General features: G+C 39.0%; 1 protein-coding gene and 1 long non-coding RNA gene across 2 annotated transcripts; one reads left to right on the top strand and one right to left on the bottom strand.

Annotated features, from left to right (window-relative positions):
• Positions 1-304: 304 nt before the first annotated feature.
• LOC114280073 (uncharacterized) lies at positions 305-8,421 on the bottom strand. The gene is made up of 8 exons (XR_014337087.1): positions 8,355-8,421; positions 8,213-8,274; positions 7,927-8,028; positions 7,540-7,722; positions 819-999; positions 650-730; positions 479-556; positions 305-396 (listed from the first exon to the last, which is right to left on the bottom strand). It is a non-coding gene; the product is annotated as an uncharacterized LOC114280073 (long non-coding RNA).
• A 2,558-nt stretch (positions 8,422-10,979) lies between these two features.
• Positions 10,980-11,450, top strand: LOC145797850 (uncharacterized). Its single transcript, XM_082885279.1, has one exon. It carries the CDS (start codon positions 10,980-10,982, stop codon positions 11,448-11,450), a length of 471 nt encoding a protein of 156 aa, XP_082741405.1.
• The last annotated feature ends 2,837 nt before the right edge of the window (positions 11,451-14,287 follow it).

Raw genomic sequence — 14,287 nt, 5'->3', positions numbered from 1 at the left:
ACTGTGGATTCCACACAATGCCACTCATACACACCTCTAAATAATCACCCACATTCACATGAAGGTCAGTGGTTAACTGATTCAAACCAAGAAACACCTCCTAAAGAAGTCTGTAACCACAGGAAGAAGACACTTACACAGGTTGGCATATCAACTGACCTAAAAATCTAGGCACATAAACAAGGCAGCACAGGAAGAAGACTTCCATGAACATATACATTGCAACAAGCACATGACTAGCTTATTCATTAACATATTACATAAGCAACATAACCAAACGTGACGAATTTGAGCAAACCAAATCAGAGCACTCACCGGCTGACATGGCTGTTCGAGTCTTCGCTGATGATCGCTAGTAAGAATATCAACAGTTTTCTTCGAATATTGCTCCACTGCCTTCATTTAACAGGTGCAGCGATTAGGTTCTACAAATTTCTTATGTCAAGAACTCAAAATAGGAATGGAAAATATCAGTCACCTTCAGGGTACTATCATGTGTTCTGATTGTGTTCATCAAAATCAAGGGAACATTGCATCCATGCTTAGAATTGACAGACTGCAAACCATTAAACCAATGGAAAATCTGAAAACAAAGATTAGACAAGAAAAACAATATACAACAAGAAAGAGAGACAGAGAGAGCACTCACCGGCTGACATGGCTGTTCGAGTCTTCGCTGATGATCGCTAGCAAGGATAATAGTAAAGTAACAGCAGAATTTCAGATACACCTGCACAGCCCGTAGTAACAGTTGAGTAAAATTAATCACGAATTCATGGCACCTTCGTAGTCTAGTTGTGTACACAGACTAAACTCACATTTTGCCAGTTCTTCTAATGAAATGAAACCAGAAAATTAACACTCATTTGCACGTTGTGGAACAGCAACTCCCATGCAGAGAACCTTATTGAGTTGGTACAACAGTCGCTTTTAGTCTCATTAACTTTAGACTATTGAATAAATGAGTCTCAATACTTCCATGACCCAGAAGCCAGCAAACTCAAAACTTATTTTAAAATTTGAAGCATTAGCTAGACAAATACAGGTCTAGATTACAACAAACATTTGTTTTGTTTATAACAATCTATAATTTTAAAATTCATTTTCTCTGTAAAAATTACCAACACACTTCAATCACGGAACATGTAACATATACATTTTAGTGCAAAGCTAGCTGATGCTCACTAAAACCAAAAGGGTCCTACGAACAAATTCACATGCATGGCAACTACGTACTGGTGTTCTGATCAGTGGTCCCCTTCTGCATAACTAATATTCAACAAGTTTTATGATTTCGTGGGATCTAATTCTTATAGTTCTACAGTCTATACTTTCAACAGAAAACATGTTTTATGAGTAAGTGCTGGTTTGGGATTTCTTGTTTTTGGTTTTTTGAAGGATTAAAAAGTTAATGTGTTTGGGAAATTATTAAAAAACTGTTACAGAGACAGCAGCACACAGCACACAACACGTTACAGAGACAGCAGCACACAGCACACAGCGGCAAACTGTCAAACTCAGCAAACAGATACAGAGCAGTTGTGCAAATCTGCACAGATTGTGGGAAAAGCAGCCACACAGCACAGCTGTCCAAATGGGAAATATGAACTAAGTATGTTGATGATTTGCAATTTGCTGTAACAGTTCATAGAAATCATACAGGAAATTAAAAGTACAAGGTTGAAATTACATGAAATTCAAGAGTAGGCATGAAATTGAAATTACAATTTCATGAATATTCTTAACTGTCCCCATGACATCAACAAAACAAGCCGAACAAAGAAACAAACTAAGTTAAAACTCTAGGTCTGTATCTGTATCAAAATCACTTTCCATCTCATCTTCTTTGTCATCACCCGAGATTGTTAGTTCATCGTCGTCATCGCAGATGAACGCATCATCCATAACACCCTCCGGTTGTACACGCTTATTGGACTGAGAAACTTCCATTGAAATAATTTGCGGTTCAATGTCATCCCGACGTAAAACAACAACATCATCAATAGGCTGAGTTGGTACAACTGTACTATTTTCATCATCTTGCAACACTTCATCAAATTCTGGCACATCCAGCTCTGGCACATCCCAAATTCGTCGATGTTGAAACTTTTCTACGACTCGCCAATTCGGCCCTAACTTCATATCAAGAACGTAAAAAACTTGTTGAACTTGGCTTGGGAACACAAACGAGTCATCTTTATACCATCGACTTCTTACGTCAACAGTTGTCACATGTGGTTCGACGCGCAAAGTTCGACTACTACCGGTGTTATACCATTCACATTGGAACAAAACAACCCGATGTCGAAACAAATATGTCAGTTCCCACACTTTACAAAGGTAGCCGTAGAACTTTATCAATTGGCCTTCGTGGTCGCCTTCCACTACCAACCCACTATTTTGACATTTACGACGGTTATCACGGTCGATAGTATGGAATCGGACGCCATTACAAATGCATCCCGAATACGTATTCACTAAGGCATTAGGTCCATTGGCTAATGACCACATCTCATCGGTTGCTTCGGGTGAGTTTTCATTTCGCAATTGGTTCATCTACACAAGAAAGTATGTTATGTCAATTCCAACTTAGAATAATTCAACGTTATCTCCACACTTAACAGTAACATGTTACATAATCTTACGCGATGTTTGAACCATTTAGGGAATTCTTTGCATTGTCGAGTTGCAATGTTGCATGAACTTCCATATTTTTGTTGCAACACAAGCTTGTGCTCCCTAGTTAATACGATGTAAGTCATAAGTAATTGGAATAATGAAGACATTAAAAAATAAAAACAATGTAGAAAAGGTATGTTGCATATATGATGAAGAAGCATACTCTAGATATTCGTCCACTTCCAAACTATTGTGTAGGACAAACCAATGAGCCAATTCGCGGTCAGCTACGGACACATCAATTGCCCTTAGGAGTTGACCAAAAGGACGAACATTTTGAGTGAAAATCGCCAACCCCGGGCCATTGTCACCCCCATCGTAGTTCCTTTCTTCCCGGTTAAACACAGTTTCAACTCCATGCAAATACATTGAACAAAACATCGTACACTCTTTCGATATGTAAGCCTCCGCAATGGATCCTTCTGGACGAGCTTTATTGCCCACAAATCCTTTAAGAAGACCCAGCATCCTACACGTAAACATCAGCGTGATCGTCAATATGTTCATATTCAACTATAAGTACAAGAAAAAAGTTCTGACTCATTGTTATACCTCTCAATAGGATACATCCATCGATATTGAACAGGCCCTCCAAGCCTAGCCTCGTAAGGCAAATGAATTGCCAAGTGGACCATCACATCGAAAAAAGCAGGAGGAAAAATCTTTTCAAGCTTACAAAGTATAAGGTACGATTTCTTCTTGCAATTTCTCCAAATCAGTCACCCTCAATGTCTTTGAGCACAACTGTTTGAAAAAAGTTCCAAGCTCAAACAACGTGGTGCCAATCTCGGTAGGAAGGTATCCTCGCATCCCAATGGGAAGAAGTCGTTGTAGAAGGACATGACAGTCATGACTCTTGAGGCCAACTAACTTACCACCTTTCGCCGTGACACAATTGGATACATTTGCCGCATAGCCATCAGGATACTTAATTGATTGCAAGAAATCATAAAACCCTATTCGTTCTGCCGGGGACAATGTGTACAATGCCGAAGGCTTCTGGAAAGAGCCATTCGCATGCCTTATCAAGTGTAACTCCTTTCGTATTCGCATGTCCTCCAGATCCAAACGTGCTTTGTCAGTGTCCTTGTTCTTGCCATCAATGCTCAATAGTGTCCCAAGCAGATTGTCACATATATTCTTCTCTATGTGCATGACATCAAGGTTATGTCGAAGCTTAAGTGTTTTCCAATAGGGTAGGTCGAACAAAATGCTTCTTTTTGTCCAGTTCGGAGTTGGATTTTCAGTCCGTTGTCTTTTTTGGTTGGTTGGATGCTTTCCATACGGCTTGTACGTCCCCAAATTAATTTGCTGCAATATTTGTTCTCCCGATAACTCCACAGGTTTGGACCGAGTCTCAATTTCCCCATTGAATAGCTTACTTCTACGCCAATTATGGTTCTCAGGTAAGTACCGCCGAGCACCCATATACCCAATCTTACTTCGCAAACTCTGAGATGATGCATCGATGTTACAATGAGGGCAGGCCAGGTAACCTTTTGTACTCCAACCAGACAAGGAACCATATGCAGGGAAATCGTTGATGGTCCACATGACTGCTGCATGCATTGTAAATATTTGGCCGTTTGAGGCATCATATGTTTGCACACCATGCTCCCACAGATTAGTTAACTCTTCTACTAATGGTTGCAAGTAAACATCGATGTCCCTTCCAGGTGCGGATCGTCCGGGAATAAGCAAGGACATCATGACAAATGGATCTTTCATACACTTCCATGGGGGTAGATTGTAAGGCATTAAGATTACGGGCCACATGCTGTACGATGTACTCATATGTCCGAATGGATTGAAACCATCCGTTGCAAGCCCTAGCCGTACATTCCGAGGATCCGCAGAGAACGTAGGATGCAGCCTATCAAAGTCCTTCCATGCCTCACCATCAGCTGGGTGTCGCAATACTCCATCATCCATACGCTTATCTTTGTGCCATCTCATATATGCAGCTGTTTTTTTCGACATGTACAATCTCTTCAATCTCGGCGTCAAAGGAAAGTACCTCAAGATTTTATGTGGAATTTTTTTACCCGTCTTGTCGTTCAACTTGTATCTAGACTCCGTACATGTTGGGCAATTCTCCAATGCAGCGTTGTCCTTCCAAAATAACGTACAATCATTCTTGCATGCATGAATGGCCTCATATCCCAAACCCAACTCACGTAAGAACCTTTTCGCTTCATAAAGGGTCCATGGAACATTTTCATCACACTTTGGTAGAATGTCTTTGAAAACTTGCATAACCATATCGAAAGATTTGTTGGTCCATTTATTGTACACCTTCAAGTGAAGCATCTTAATTACGAAGGACAAGATGGAGAACTTTTCACACTGTGGATATACTTGACGTTGAGCATCATCGAACAACCTAATGAATTTCAACAAATTGTGCCTCTCCGAACAAGTAGGTTCTTCGTCGATATGATCATCCATGAGACCACTCATGTAAATCTCTTGTAACATGGTTGGAAGTTCATCCACATTTTCGTGAACCTCTGTCATTGCAGCTCGATCGGTTTGAGTATCATCGTTTCGTATAGTAGGATGAGCACGAAACATGGGAACACGTTCCCCGTGGTGGACCCAAGTTCGATAAGAACATGCGATTCCTCTTCGAATCAAGTGCAACCGTACAACATGTCGAGGTAATTTCGTGCCGTTCAAGCAATCAACACAAGGACAACGAATTTCATCCTGCGGCCCTAAATTCTTCGTAGCAAACTCAATGAATGACTGAACACCTTGTACATACTCTTTACTTTTTAGCCTATCCGTTATCATCATCCAACTCTTGTCCATTATTACAACAGACATGAAGCGAAGATGACCCTGCGAATGGACGGGAACTTCGAAAAATACTCTGTAATGGAAGAGAGCTTAAGTAAGTTTAGGGGTTCGATTAGCATTGTTTTTTGAAATTAACAAAATAGTAATAACAGATCGGGATGTTTTTCCAATTTGTCAATTGCATATAGTTGGCTAATGTCACTACTAACTTGGCATGTATTGACATGCAAATGTGACATACATTCACAATTCCATGTGGAGTCATCTTAGAGGGAGAGAAATAATCCTAACCCAAATTTAATAAAATTTACTAAAATCAGTGAGATTAAAAATTATTATATATAATTTTCATAATACTTAGACAGTTCGTAAGGACAAAAGCTAAATTTCCATCATCCAAACAAAATGACAAAGCTTATAAGAAATCATTAATCTTTATCAAATTTTCTTCTCACTCTAGCTTCTTCGATTAGTATTTGTATCTTTATTCTATTCCTACGAAATCAACCTTTAAATCGTAAATATACATATATGAACTTTATAAAACGATTTATAAACAAAAAATTTATATAGAAACTAGATCCACAATAATCTATTAATGACATTTATAAAATTATGAAAATAATTATGGACATTTTGATTGAAAATAAAATGATTACAAGAAGTTACATCATTATGAATAGTTTTATTTAATTTTATAAAAACTATGTTTATATATCATTATTCTAAGTACATAAACTAGGAGTTCAAAACACACATGATGCACATGTAGAAATGGAGATCCTTGTAACCATCATCTAACAAAAAAGAAAATTGAAAAAATTTAAAAATGGCCACTGTGAGTCTCTTGTAAAAAGAAGGATTGAACCGTTGATACATTTAGATTGGAACATCAACAATGGCCACTGTGACTCTCTTGTCATTATAAATGGGTTTATTTATTATTGCATAGGTCATATTCTCAATTTCGATTACCAGAAAAAAATTACAACATCAGAAACAAACAATAAAATTCATCAATCTCATAAACACTTTGTCTGTTACTTTTAAAACTCTCTCTCACATATTTTGAACATATTTTCACTTTCATTTTGATATTAAACAATATCTCAAGAACTAGAGACAAGCTGATTTTTCACTCTAATTTTGACACTAAACAATATCACAGGAGATCAGAGAGATTATTTTTCATCTGTTTTGAACGAATTATGCGTAAAAGGACGACCACGTTCTTCAATCATCATATTGAGCAGATTATCCTCTATTGTTTGTATGGAGTTCCAAAGGTTTGCAGTACAAAGATGTGACAATATTTAGGCTATTGATTAATCAGACTTTGTAATCCTAATTTCTTATGTGGTGGCCACAGATTTCTCAACTGAGGCTGACTTTTAAAGAAATTATTTTCAACTATAGAAATCAACGACAGTGTAAACCTCAAGTTTTTCGTACAGTTTGGTATGTTAATCAGACTTTGTAATCCTAATTTCTTATGTGGTGGCCACAGATTTCTCAACTGAGGCTGACTTGTGAAGAAATTATTTTCAACTATAGAAATCAACGACAGTGTAAACCTCAAGTTTTTCGTACAGTTTGGTATGTTAATCAGACTTTCTAATCCTAATTTCTTATGTGCTGGCCACAGATTTCTCAACTGAGGCTGACTTTTAAAGAAATTATTTTCACCTGTAGAAATCAACCTCAAGTGTCTGCAAGAGAAGAGGGGTAAAAACTTATGAATATATAAGTGATATTGATCAGATACTTAAATGTGACAAACAACGCCAAGACAATGGAAATATCAGCGTATAGTCAATATGGCATGAGTTCCACATAGTATACATATACAAAATTCCCAAACGTTAATGGTAACACAATGCAAACATTTGAAACCATGGTACTACAGCAAATGCAAAGCACCATTGATGATTCTGAAGAGATACAAAAATTCAAAGCTACTTTACCAGGTTAAATAAAACATCTTGGATACATAACAATTTGTAAACAATTGCGGAATTTGGAATTTGTCTTATAAGTTAAGCAGGATATAAGAAGTACCTTCAAGTTAATCCATGCATATGGCAATCCAGTGGGGGTATCAAAAGCAGGTAGAAAGCGCGGCCGTAAATCTTATGGCAGGATAAGAAGTTGATTCTTATAATTTCTTTGGACCAAGCTATTTGTAGAATCAGTTGCAAGAATATGAGCAGAAACAAGTCCTCCAAGAACTCTTATGTTGCACTACACAATAGTGAAAACACCATTAAAGACAATCTGATACTTAAAATGCAACTTGATTTAGCACTCCCTGCTAAAGAATAAAACAAAAGAAAAAGAAAAAGCAACATTGCTCAAGCTTGACTGCATTAGCAAACTGAGGCCACATTAAATGAAACTTTGACTCAAACAACTTCACTAAATCCTAAATTAAAAACATTAAAATACCTGAAGAAGATGTATCCTCGCATCAACATGAAAAGTTAGATTTTCAGGAAGCCAAAGAACAGCCCGTTTCAAATTCTGTGTTGTTCCCCAATGATAACAAGGCTGAGAAACAGAAACAGTATTAACATATACTCTGTTACAAATACTTCAGTGGCACAATCAGTAATAATATTGAAATAAAATTAAATACAAAGATATTTGGTGACAGCATAAGAAGGGCATATAAGATAAAAATACAAGTACATTGATTTTTAAGAACTTGTCTCTAAGAAAGAGTATATCATACCTGGATAGCGATTCTACAAGTGTGAGGGCAGATCCATGATGCTGTTGTGGCAAATGTTCAAGCTAAAATTTGAAACAGTAGGACTTTTAAATTATCCATTTAAAGCTGAACACTGCAACAAATTTAAAAAATAAAGAATCACCTTCAAATTTCGTAGCTGGACAAGGGAGTCGGTGAATGTTTTGGCTAGAGGCTTTAGTTCATCATGCTACAGAACCAAAAGACCACAACTTCATAATATTCATCAAATATAAATAATATCTCATATAGTGGGAAGTAGAACTGACCGGAAAAGCATAAGTCATATAGTTGTCATAACCATGGTAAAACCTGAAAGGGAGAAAAAGCAGAGGCACATTTGGAACATAGAAATCGCAGAAACAGAGGCACATTTAAACGATAGAAACAGAATCCAAAATCAGCAATCCAAAATCGAAATGGACAATCGCAATTTCAACCACACCCAATCACGAAATCAGGAAAAGCCCTAAAAATTTGTGTACGAAATAAATGGGAAATGAAATGTGAAACCCTAAAATTAATCGTGAGAGAAGGGGATGTGAGAGACATCGACAAACAGATCGAACCAGATCGACAGAGAAGGAAAGAGACGACAGAAACATACCTGCGATGGTGATGATGGCCGGTAGTGCTGATCGCCGATTTGCAGTGGTGGTCGTGGCGAGCACCGGTGGCCTGCGACGGTGATGATCGCCGGTGGTGAGCGACGGGTTTGGTAGGGACGGGTTTGGTATGTTGATGTCGGTGTGTGAGACAGAAGGGAACAAAAAAAATCTGTGTAATATATATGTACTGGGCGCGAAATTACTTATTTTCCCTCTAAAAATTTTTTCGAACATTTGGCGACTAAACGATTATTTGTCGCCAAAAACCTTAACAGCGGCAAACAATTGGTCAGCTGAAGATCCCTCTTTGGCTACTAAATAAAAAGATTCGTCGGTAATACTGAATAAACAACGACTAAACCAGATTTGGTCGCAAAAACTAATCAAAAAAATGCCCTTTTTTTGGCGACAAAAAGTGTTTAGTCGCCAAATGATACAATATGGCGACAAAATTAAATGTTAGTAGCCTAAACTTCTATTAAACAGCGACTAAATGGAAATTTGGTCGCCAATTGTAATATATGGCGACTACAATACTTTAGTAGCTAAAAAGCTTTAATCAACGGCGACTGAAGATGTTTTTTGTCGCTGAATGTGGTGCTTTTGGCGACAAAAATTGGTTTGGTCGCCAATTTTAGTCGCCAAAGATGTATTTTGTTGTAGTGGGCCTCAATGTTGCACGTGCGGGAGGTGTGCCGCACGTGCGGGAGATCCTAGCCGCACGTGCGGCTCAAGTCAGAAAAGTTGGGATGCTCCGTTTGCGTGTTGGGTCCTCTAATGTTGTCAAAACCTGCAATTTATATTGTTTGAATGTTCGTTAATTCAATCAAAGTAAGTGAACCGAATGTTGATTTAACAAGGATAAAAGGACTAATGTGATTTTTCATGCGTGTAGGAAATGCCTCAAGAGGAAGTGCACCGACACAACACAGTGAGTAATAGTACTTCAATGTACCTCTACTCAGTATTTATTATTATTGACGTTGTGACCCTTGTTGAAAGTATTATCATATTATGTATTGACATTATATCTTGACGTTACGAACTTCACTATCAAACTTGTGTTGGCATGAAATGATATATTTGCTATAAGTGATTCAATACGAAATTGTGAAAACATTGAAAAAGGTTGTGAAGTTGTACACATCTTATGTGAAAGCTTGTGACTAATGGAATGTATCAAGGCAATTGTGAACTTGTGAACCAATGTGGCTTAGAGCCATTTGTGAACCAATGTGGCTTAGAGCCATTTGTGAATCAATGTGGCTTAGAGCCATTTGTGAGTCAATGTGGCTACGAGCCCTAATGTGAAACTACGTGACCAAGGGTCATTTGTGAATTGTGAATCAATGTGGCCAAGGGCCATTTGTGAACGATGAAATTATGAGGCCAAGGGCCGATGTGTGAAATATGAACTTATACTATTGTAAGCTTGTGAATCAAAAAGAACCAAAGGTCTATGTGATGAATTGTAAATTATGAACACAATGACTCTTTTCTGAATGTGTGAAGTTCTTAGGCCAGGGGCCACATTATGACGATTATAAACCAATTACGTTGTCCCAACAAGCTGTACAGAGACAGACTGATTACATGATTTCAGCATTAATTATGTTTACAAGCATACCAGTACTATTGTTCACTGAGCTTGGCTCACCCTGTGTTATGCCTGTTTCTGTAGGTAATCAACCAGGAGGTCGATCTTAACTCGGCATCATCATACTTTTGTCAGCCTAGGCACAGCCAAGCTTGGGGTCGGGACCCTACTTTTGTGGAGTTATTAGATGATGGCTTACACTTTTGCTATTGGCTTAAGTTATTATGTACTTAATAATTTTGTTATATACCCCACCTCGGGGTTGGATTTGTATATGCCTGTAAATAACTAACTCTCAAATGTATTTTGGCTTTTGATATACATGTCCTATGAAATGTTTATGATCCTGGCATGACTTAGTAGCTCAATGGATGTCATATTTTCTGGTTTATATCACTTATTATTACAGCTTCCGGTCAGGCCCCTCTATGGAACCAGGTTAAGTGTCCTTTTCTGCTTAGGTCATGCCCAAACTTTTAAGGGCAAGTCTGGGGCGTGACAGTCTGTGTCTTTCCCTTCTGGTAATTCCGCCCTTAGTACTAATATGTACAAATCTTTTACTATATCCTTAAAAGGTGAAACATTACATGTAGATTTGATTCCCCTCTGCATTAGTACCTTTGATGTGATCTTAGGAATGGATTGGTTAGCTGCCCACCATGCCTCTATCGATTGTGAAGCCAAAAAGGTCTTCCTCTGGTCACCAAACCTTGTCTTCGAAGGAACTGGAGCCTCTCCCCCTCCATGTATTATATCCTTCATGCCAGTCCAACGACTGCTAAGAAAGGGTTATTGTAGTTGTATCTGTTATATGATTGATACTCAACAAGAGACCCCCACACTTGACGCAATCCCTGTGGTTCGAGAATTCCCGGATGTATTTCTTGAAGACCTGCCTGGTACCCCAGTTGATCGGGAAATCGAATTCACCATTGAAACCCAACCTGGTACACAACCAATCTCAAAGACCCCTTACCGCATGTCCATGACAAAATTGAAAGAACTAAAAACCTAACTCCAAGAACTACTGGACAAAGGCTTCATCCGACCAAGTACCTCACCATAGGGAGCTCCAGTACTAATTGTAAAGAAAAAGGATGGTACAATGAGACTACGCATCGATTACCAGGAGCTGAACAAAGTCACCATCAAGAACCGATACCCTCTACCACGAATTGACGACTTGTTTGATCAACTGCAAGGCGCCCAAGTATTCTAAAAAATTGACTTGCGTTCTGGTTACCATCAACTAAAAGTCAAAACAGAAAGCATCGAAAAGACTGCCTTCAGAACTCGTTACGGGCACTACGAGTTTCTCGTCATGCCATTTGGTGGCACAAATGCTCCAGTTGCCTTCATGGACCTCATGAATCGAGTGTTCAAACCCTATCTTGACGAGTTCGTCATTGTCTTTGTCGACAACATTCTTATATACTCCAAATCGCCAGAAGATCATGAGCACCACTTGCGAAGAGTTCTACAAACATTACGTGATTACAAGCATTATGCCAAGTTGGAGAAATGCAAATTCTGGATCACTAGTGTACACTTCCTCGGTCACGTCATTAACAAAGATGGCATCTCAGTTGATCCCCAAAAGGTTGCAGCAATTGTGGATTGGCCACGACCTACTAACGTATCTGAGATTCAAAGCTTCTTGGGCCTAGCAGGCTATTACCGGCGCTTCGTGCAAGATTTCTCGAAGATAGCTTTACCCTTGATCCAACTAACTCAGAAGAGCACATCTTTTGAATGGACCGACAAGCAGGAACGTTGCTTCAAAGAATTGAAGAACAGACTCGTGACGGCTCCGATACTAGCACTCCCCGCAGAAACAGAAGGGTTCATAATTTATAGCGATGCCTCATATAATGGTTTGGGTTGCGTTCTTATGCAAAATGGAAAGGTCATTACTTATGCCCCCAGCCAGCTAAAGACGCACGAAATGAACTACCCAACTCATGATCTGGAATTGGCTGCGGTGATCTTCGCCCTCAAGATCTGGCGTTATTATCTTTACAGTGCAACCTGTGAGATTTACACTGATCATAAGAGTCTCAAATATCTGTTTACATAGAAGGAATTGAATATGAGGCAACGGCGATGACTAGAATTTGTGAAGAACTACGATATAGAGATCCATTATTATTCTAGCAAAGCTAACGTAGTAGCAGACGCATTAAGTCGAAAAACGACCAAAAGTGTGGCATGTACCCTCGTTCCCCGCAAGATCAATGGATTGCTCACCAACATAATTGTGGAACCCGAGTTGATCGAAGAAATTAGAATCCGCCAATGTGAAGATAAACTTTTAAAGAAAAAGTACGAAGAACAAGGAAGCACGCCCGATCCTAACTTCACAATAAGCAATGGGATGCTAAAATTTCAGAATCGAATTTGCGTACCTGACCTTCCAGAACTTAAGAAAAGGATATTAGTGGAAGCTCATAGCTCGAGGTTTGCGATTCGTCCTGGCAATACGAAGATGTATCACGATCTGAAGGAACACTTCTGGTGGACAGGAATGAAGAAAGACATAGCAAGTCATGTCTCCAAATGCCTGCGTTGTCAACAAGTTAAAGCAGAACATCAGAGACTTGTAGGAATGTTGCAACCACTCCCTATTCTCGAATGGAAATGGGAGCATATTACTATGGACTTCGTGGTCGGGCTACCACAATCAGTCTCGAAGAATGATGCAATATGGATTATCGGAGATCGATTGACGAAGTCGGCGCATTTTCTACCAATCAGAATCATGTACTCCCTCTCTAAGTTCGCCACTCTCTACATTAAGGAAATCATTCGTTTGCATGGCACCCCAATTTCAATCGTATCTGATAGAGATCTCTGCTTCGTGTCTCACTTCTAGAACAAATTGCAAGAAGCTTTGGGAACCACTCTGAAGTTTAGCACGACTTATCACCCGTAAACTGATGGCCAATCTGAAAGGACGATTCAGACTTTGAAAGATATGTTATGTTTGTGTATACTAGACCTCAAAGGTAATCGGGATGATCACCTACCTTTGGTAGAGTTCGCCTATAATAACAGCTACCATGCAAGCATTGGAATGGCACCGTATGAGGCACTGTATGGAAGGAGATGTCGATCACCTCTGTGTTGGATGGAATCGGAGACAGGAAATTATTAGGCCCCGAAGTCGGGCAAATCACAAGAGATAAGATTCAGCTCATCCAACGGCGAATTCGCACTGCCCAAAGCTGCCAGAAAAGCTATGCAGATACACGAAGACGAGACTTAGAGTTTCAAATAGGCGATCATGTGTTCCTAAAGATCTCGCCAACTAAGGGGGTTATCCAATTTGGAAACCGAGGAAAGTTAAACCCACATTACATCGGCCCATTCGAGATACTCGAAAGGATTGGTTCTGTGGTATATCGCCTTATGCTTCCACCCGAACTATCCAATGTCTACAATGTGTTTCACGTTTCGATGCTTCGTTGACATCTTCGAGATCCAGCACATGTTGTCGATTATGAGAACTTGGAAGTGCAAGAAGACCTCTCTTAAAGAACAACTTGTACAGATTCTCGATCGCCGTAATCAGGTCCATCGAAATAAGACTATACCTCTTGTAAAAGTCTTATGGAGAAACCATCATGTCGAAGAAGTAACGTGGGAAACTGAAAGCCAAATGTGGGCCAAATACCCACACCTCTTCGAAAACCAAGGTACGTCAAGTTTGGGGACAAACTTCTTTTAAGGAGAGGAGAAATGTGACACCCAAATAAATAAATAAATAATAATAATAAATAAACAAATGCATAATTTAGGAAATTGGGAATTTATCGATTAAATTGTTAAGGAAATAAATTGTGAGACACCATA

Source organism: Camellia sinensis, chromosome 8, assembly GCF_055761805.1.
Source record: "Camellia sinensis isolate YWXY chromosome 8, ASM5576180v1, whole genome shotgun sequence".
Taxonomy (NCBI): domain Eukaryota; kingdom Viridiplantae; phylum Streptophyta; class Magnoliopsida; order Ericales; family Theaceae; genus Camellia; species Camellia sinensis.
Note: the sequence above shows the minus strand (reverse complement) of the source record. Positions and strands in the feature narration are given on the sequence as shown.

Coding starts and splice junctions, on each gene's coding strand:
- LOC145797850 (XM_082885279.1), top strand. CDS start 10,980: ATGTACAAATCTTTTACTATATCCTTAAAAGGTGAAACATTACATGTA.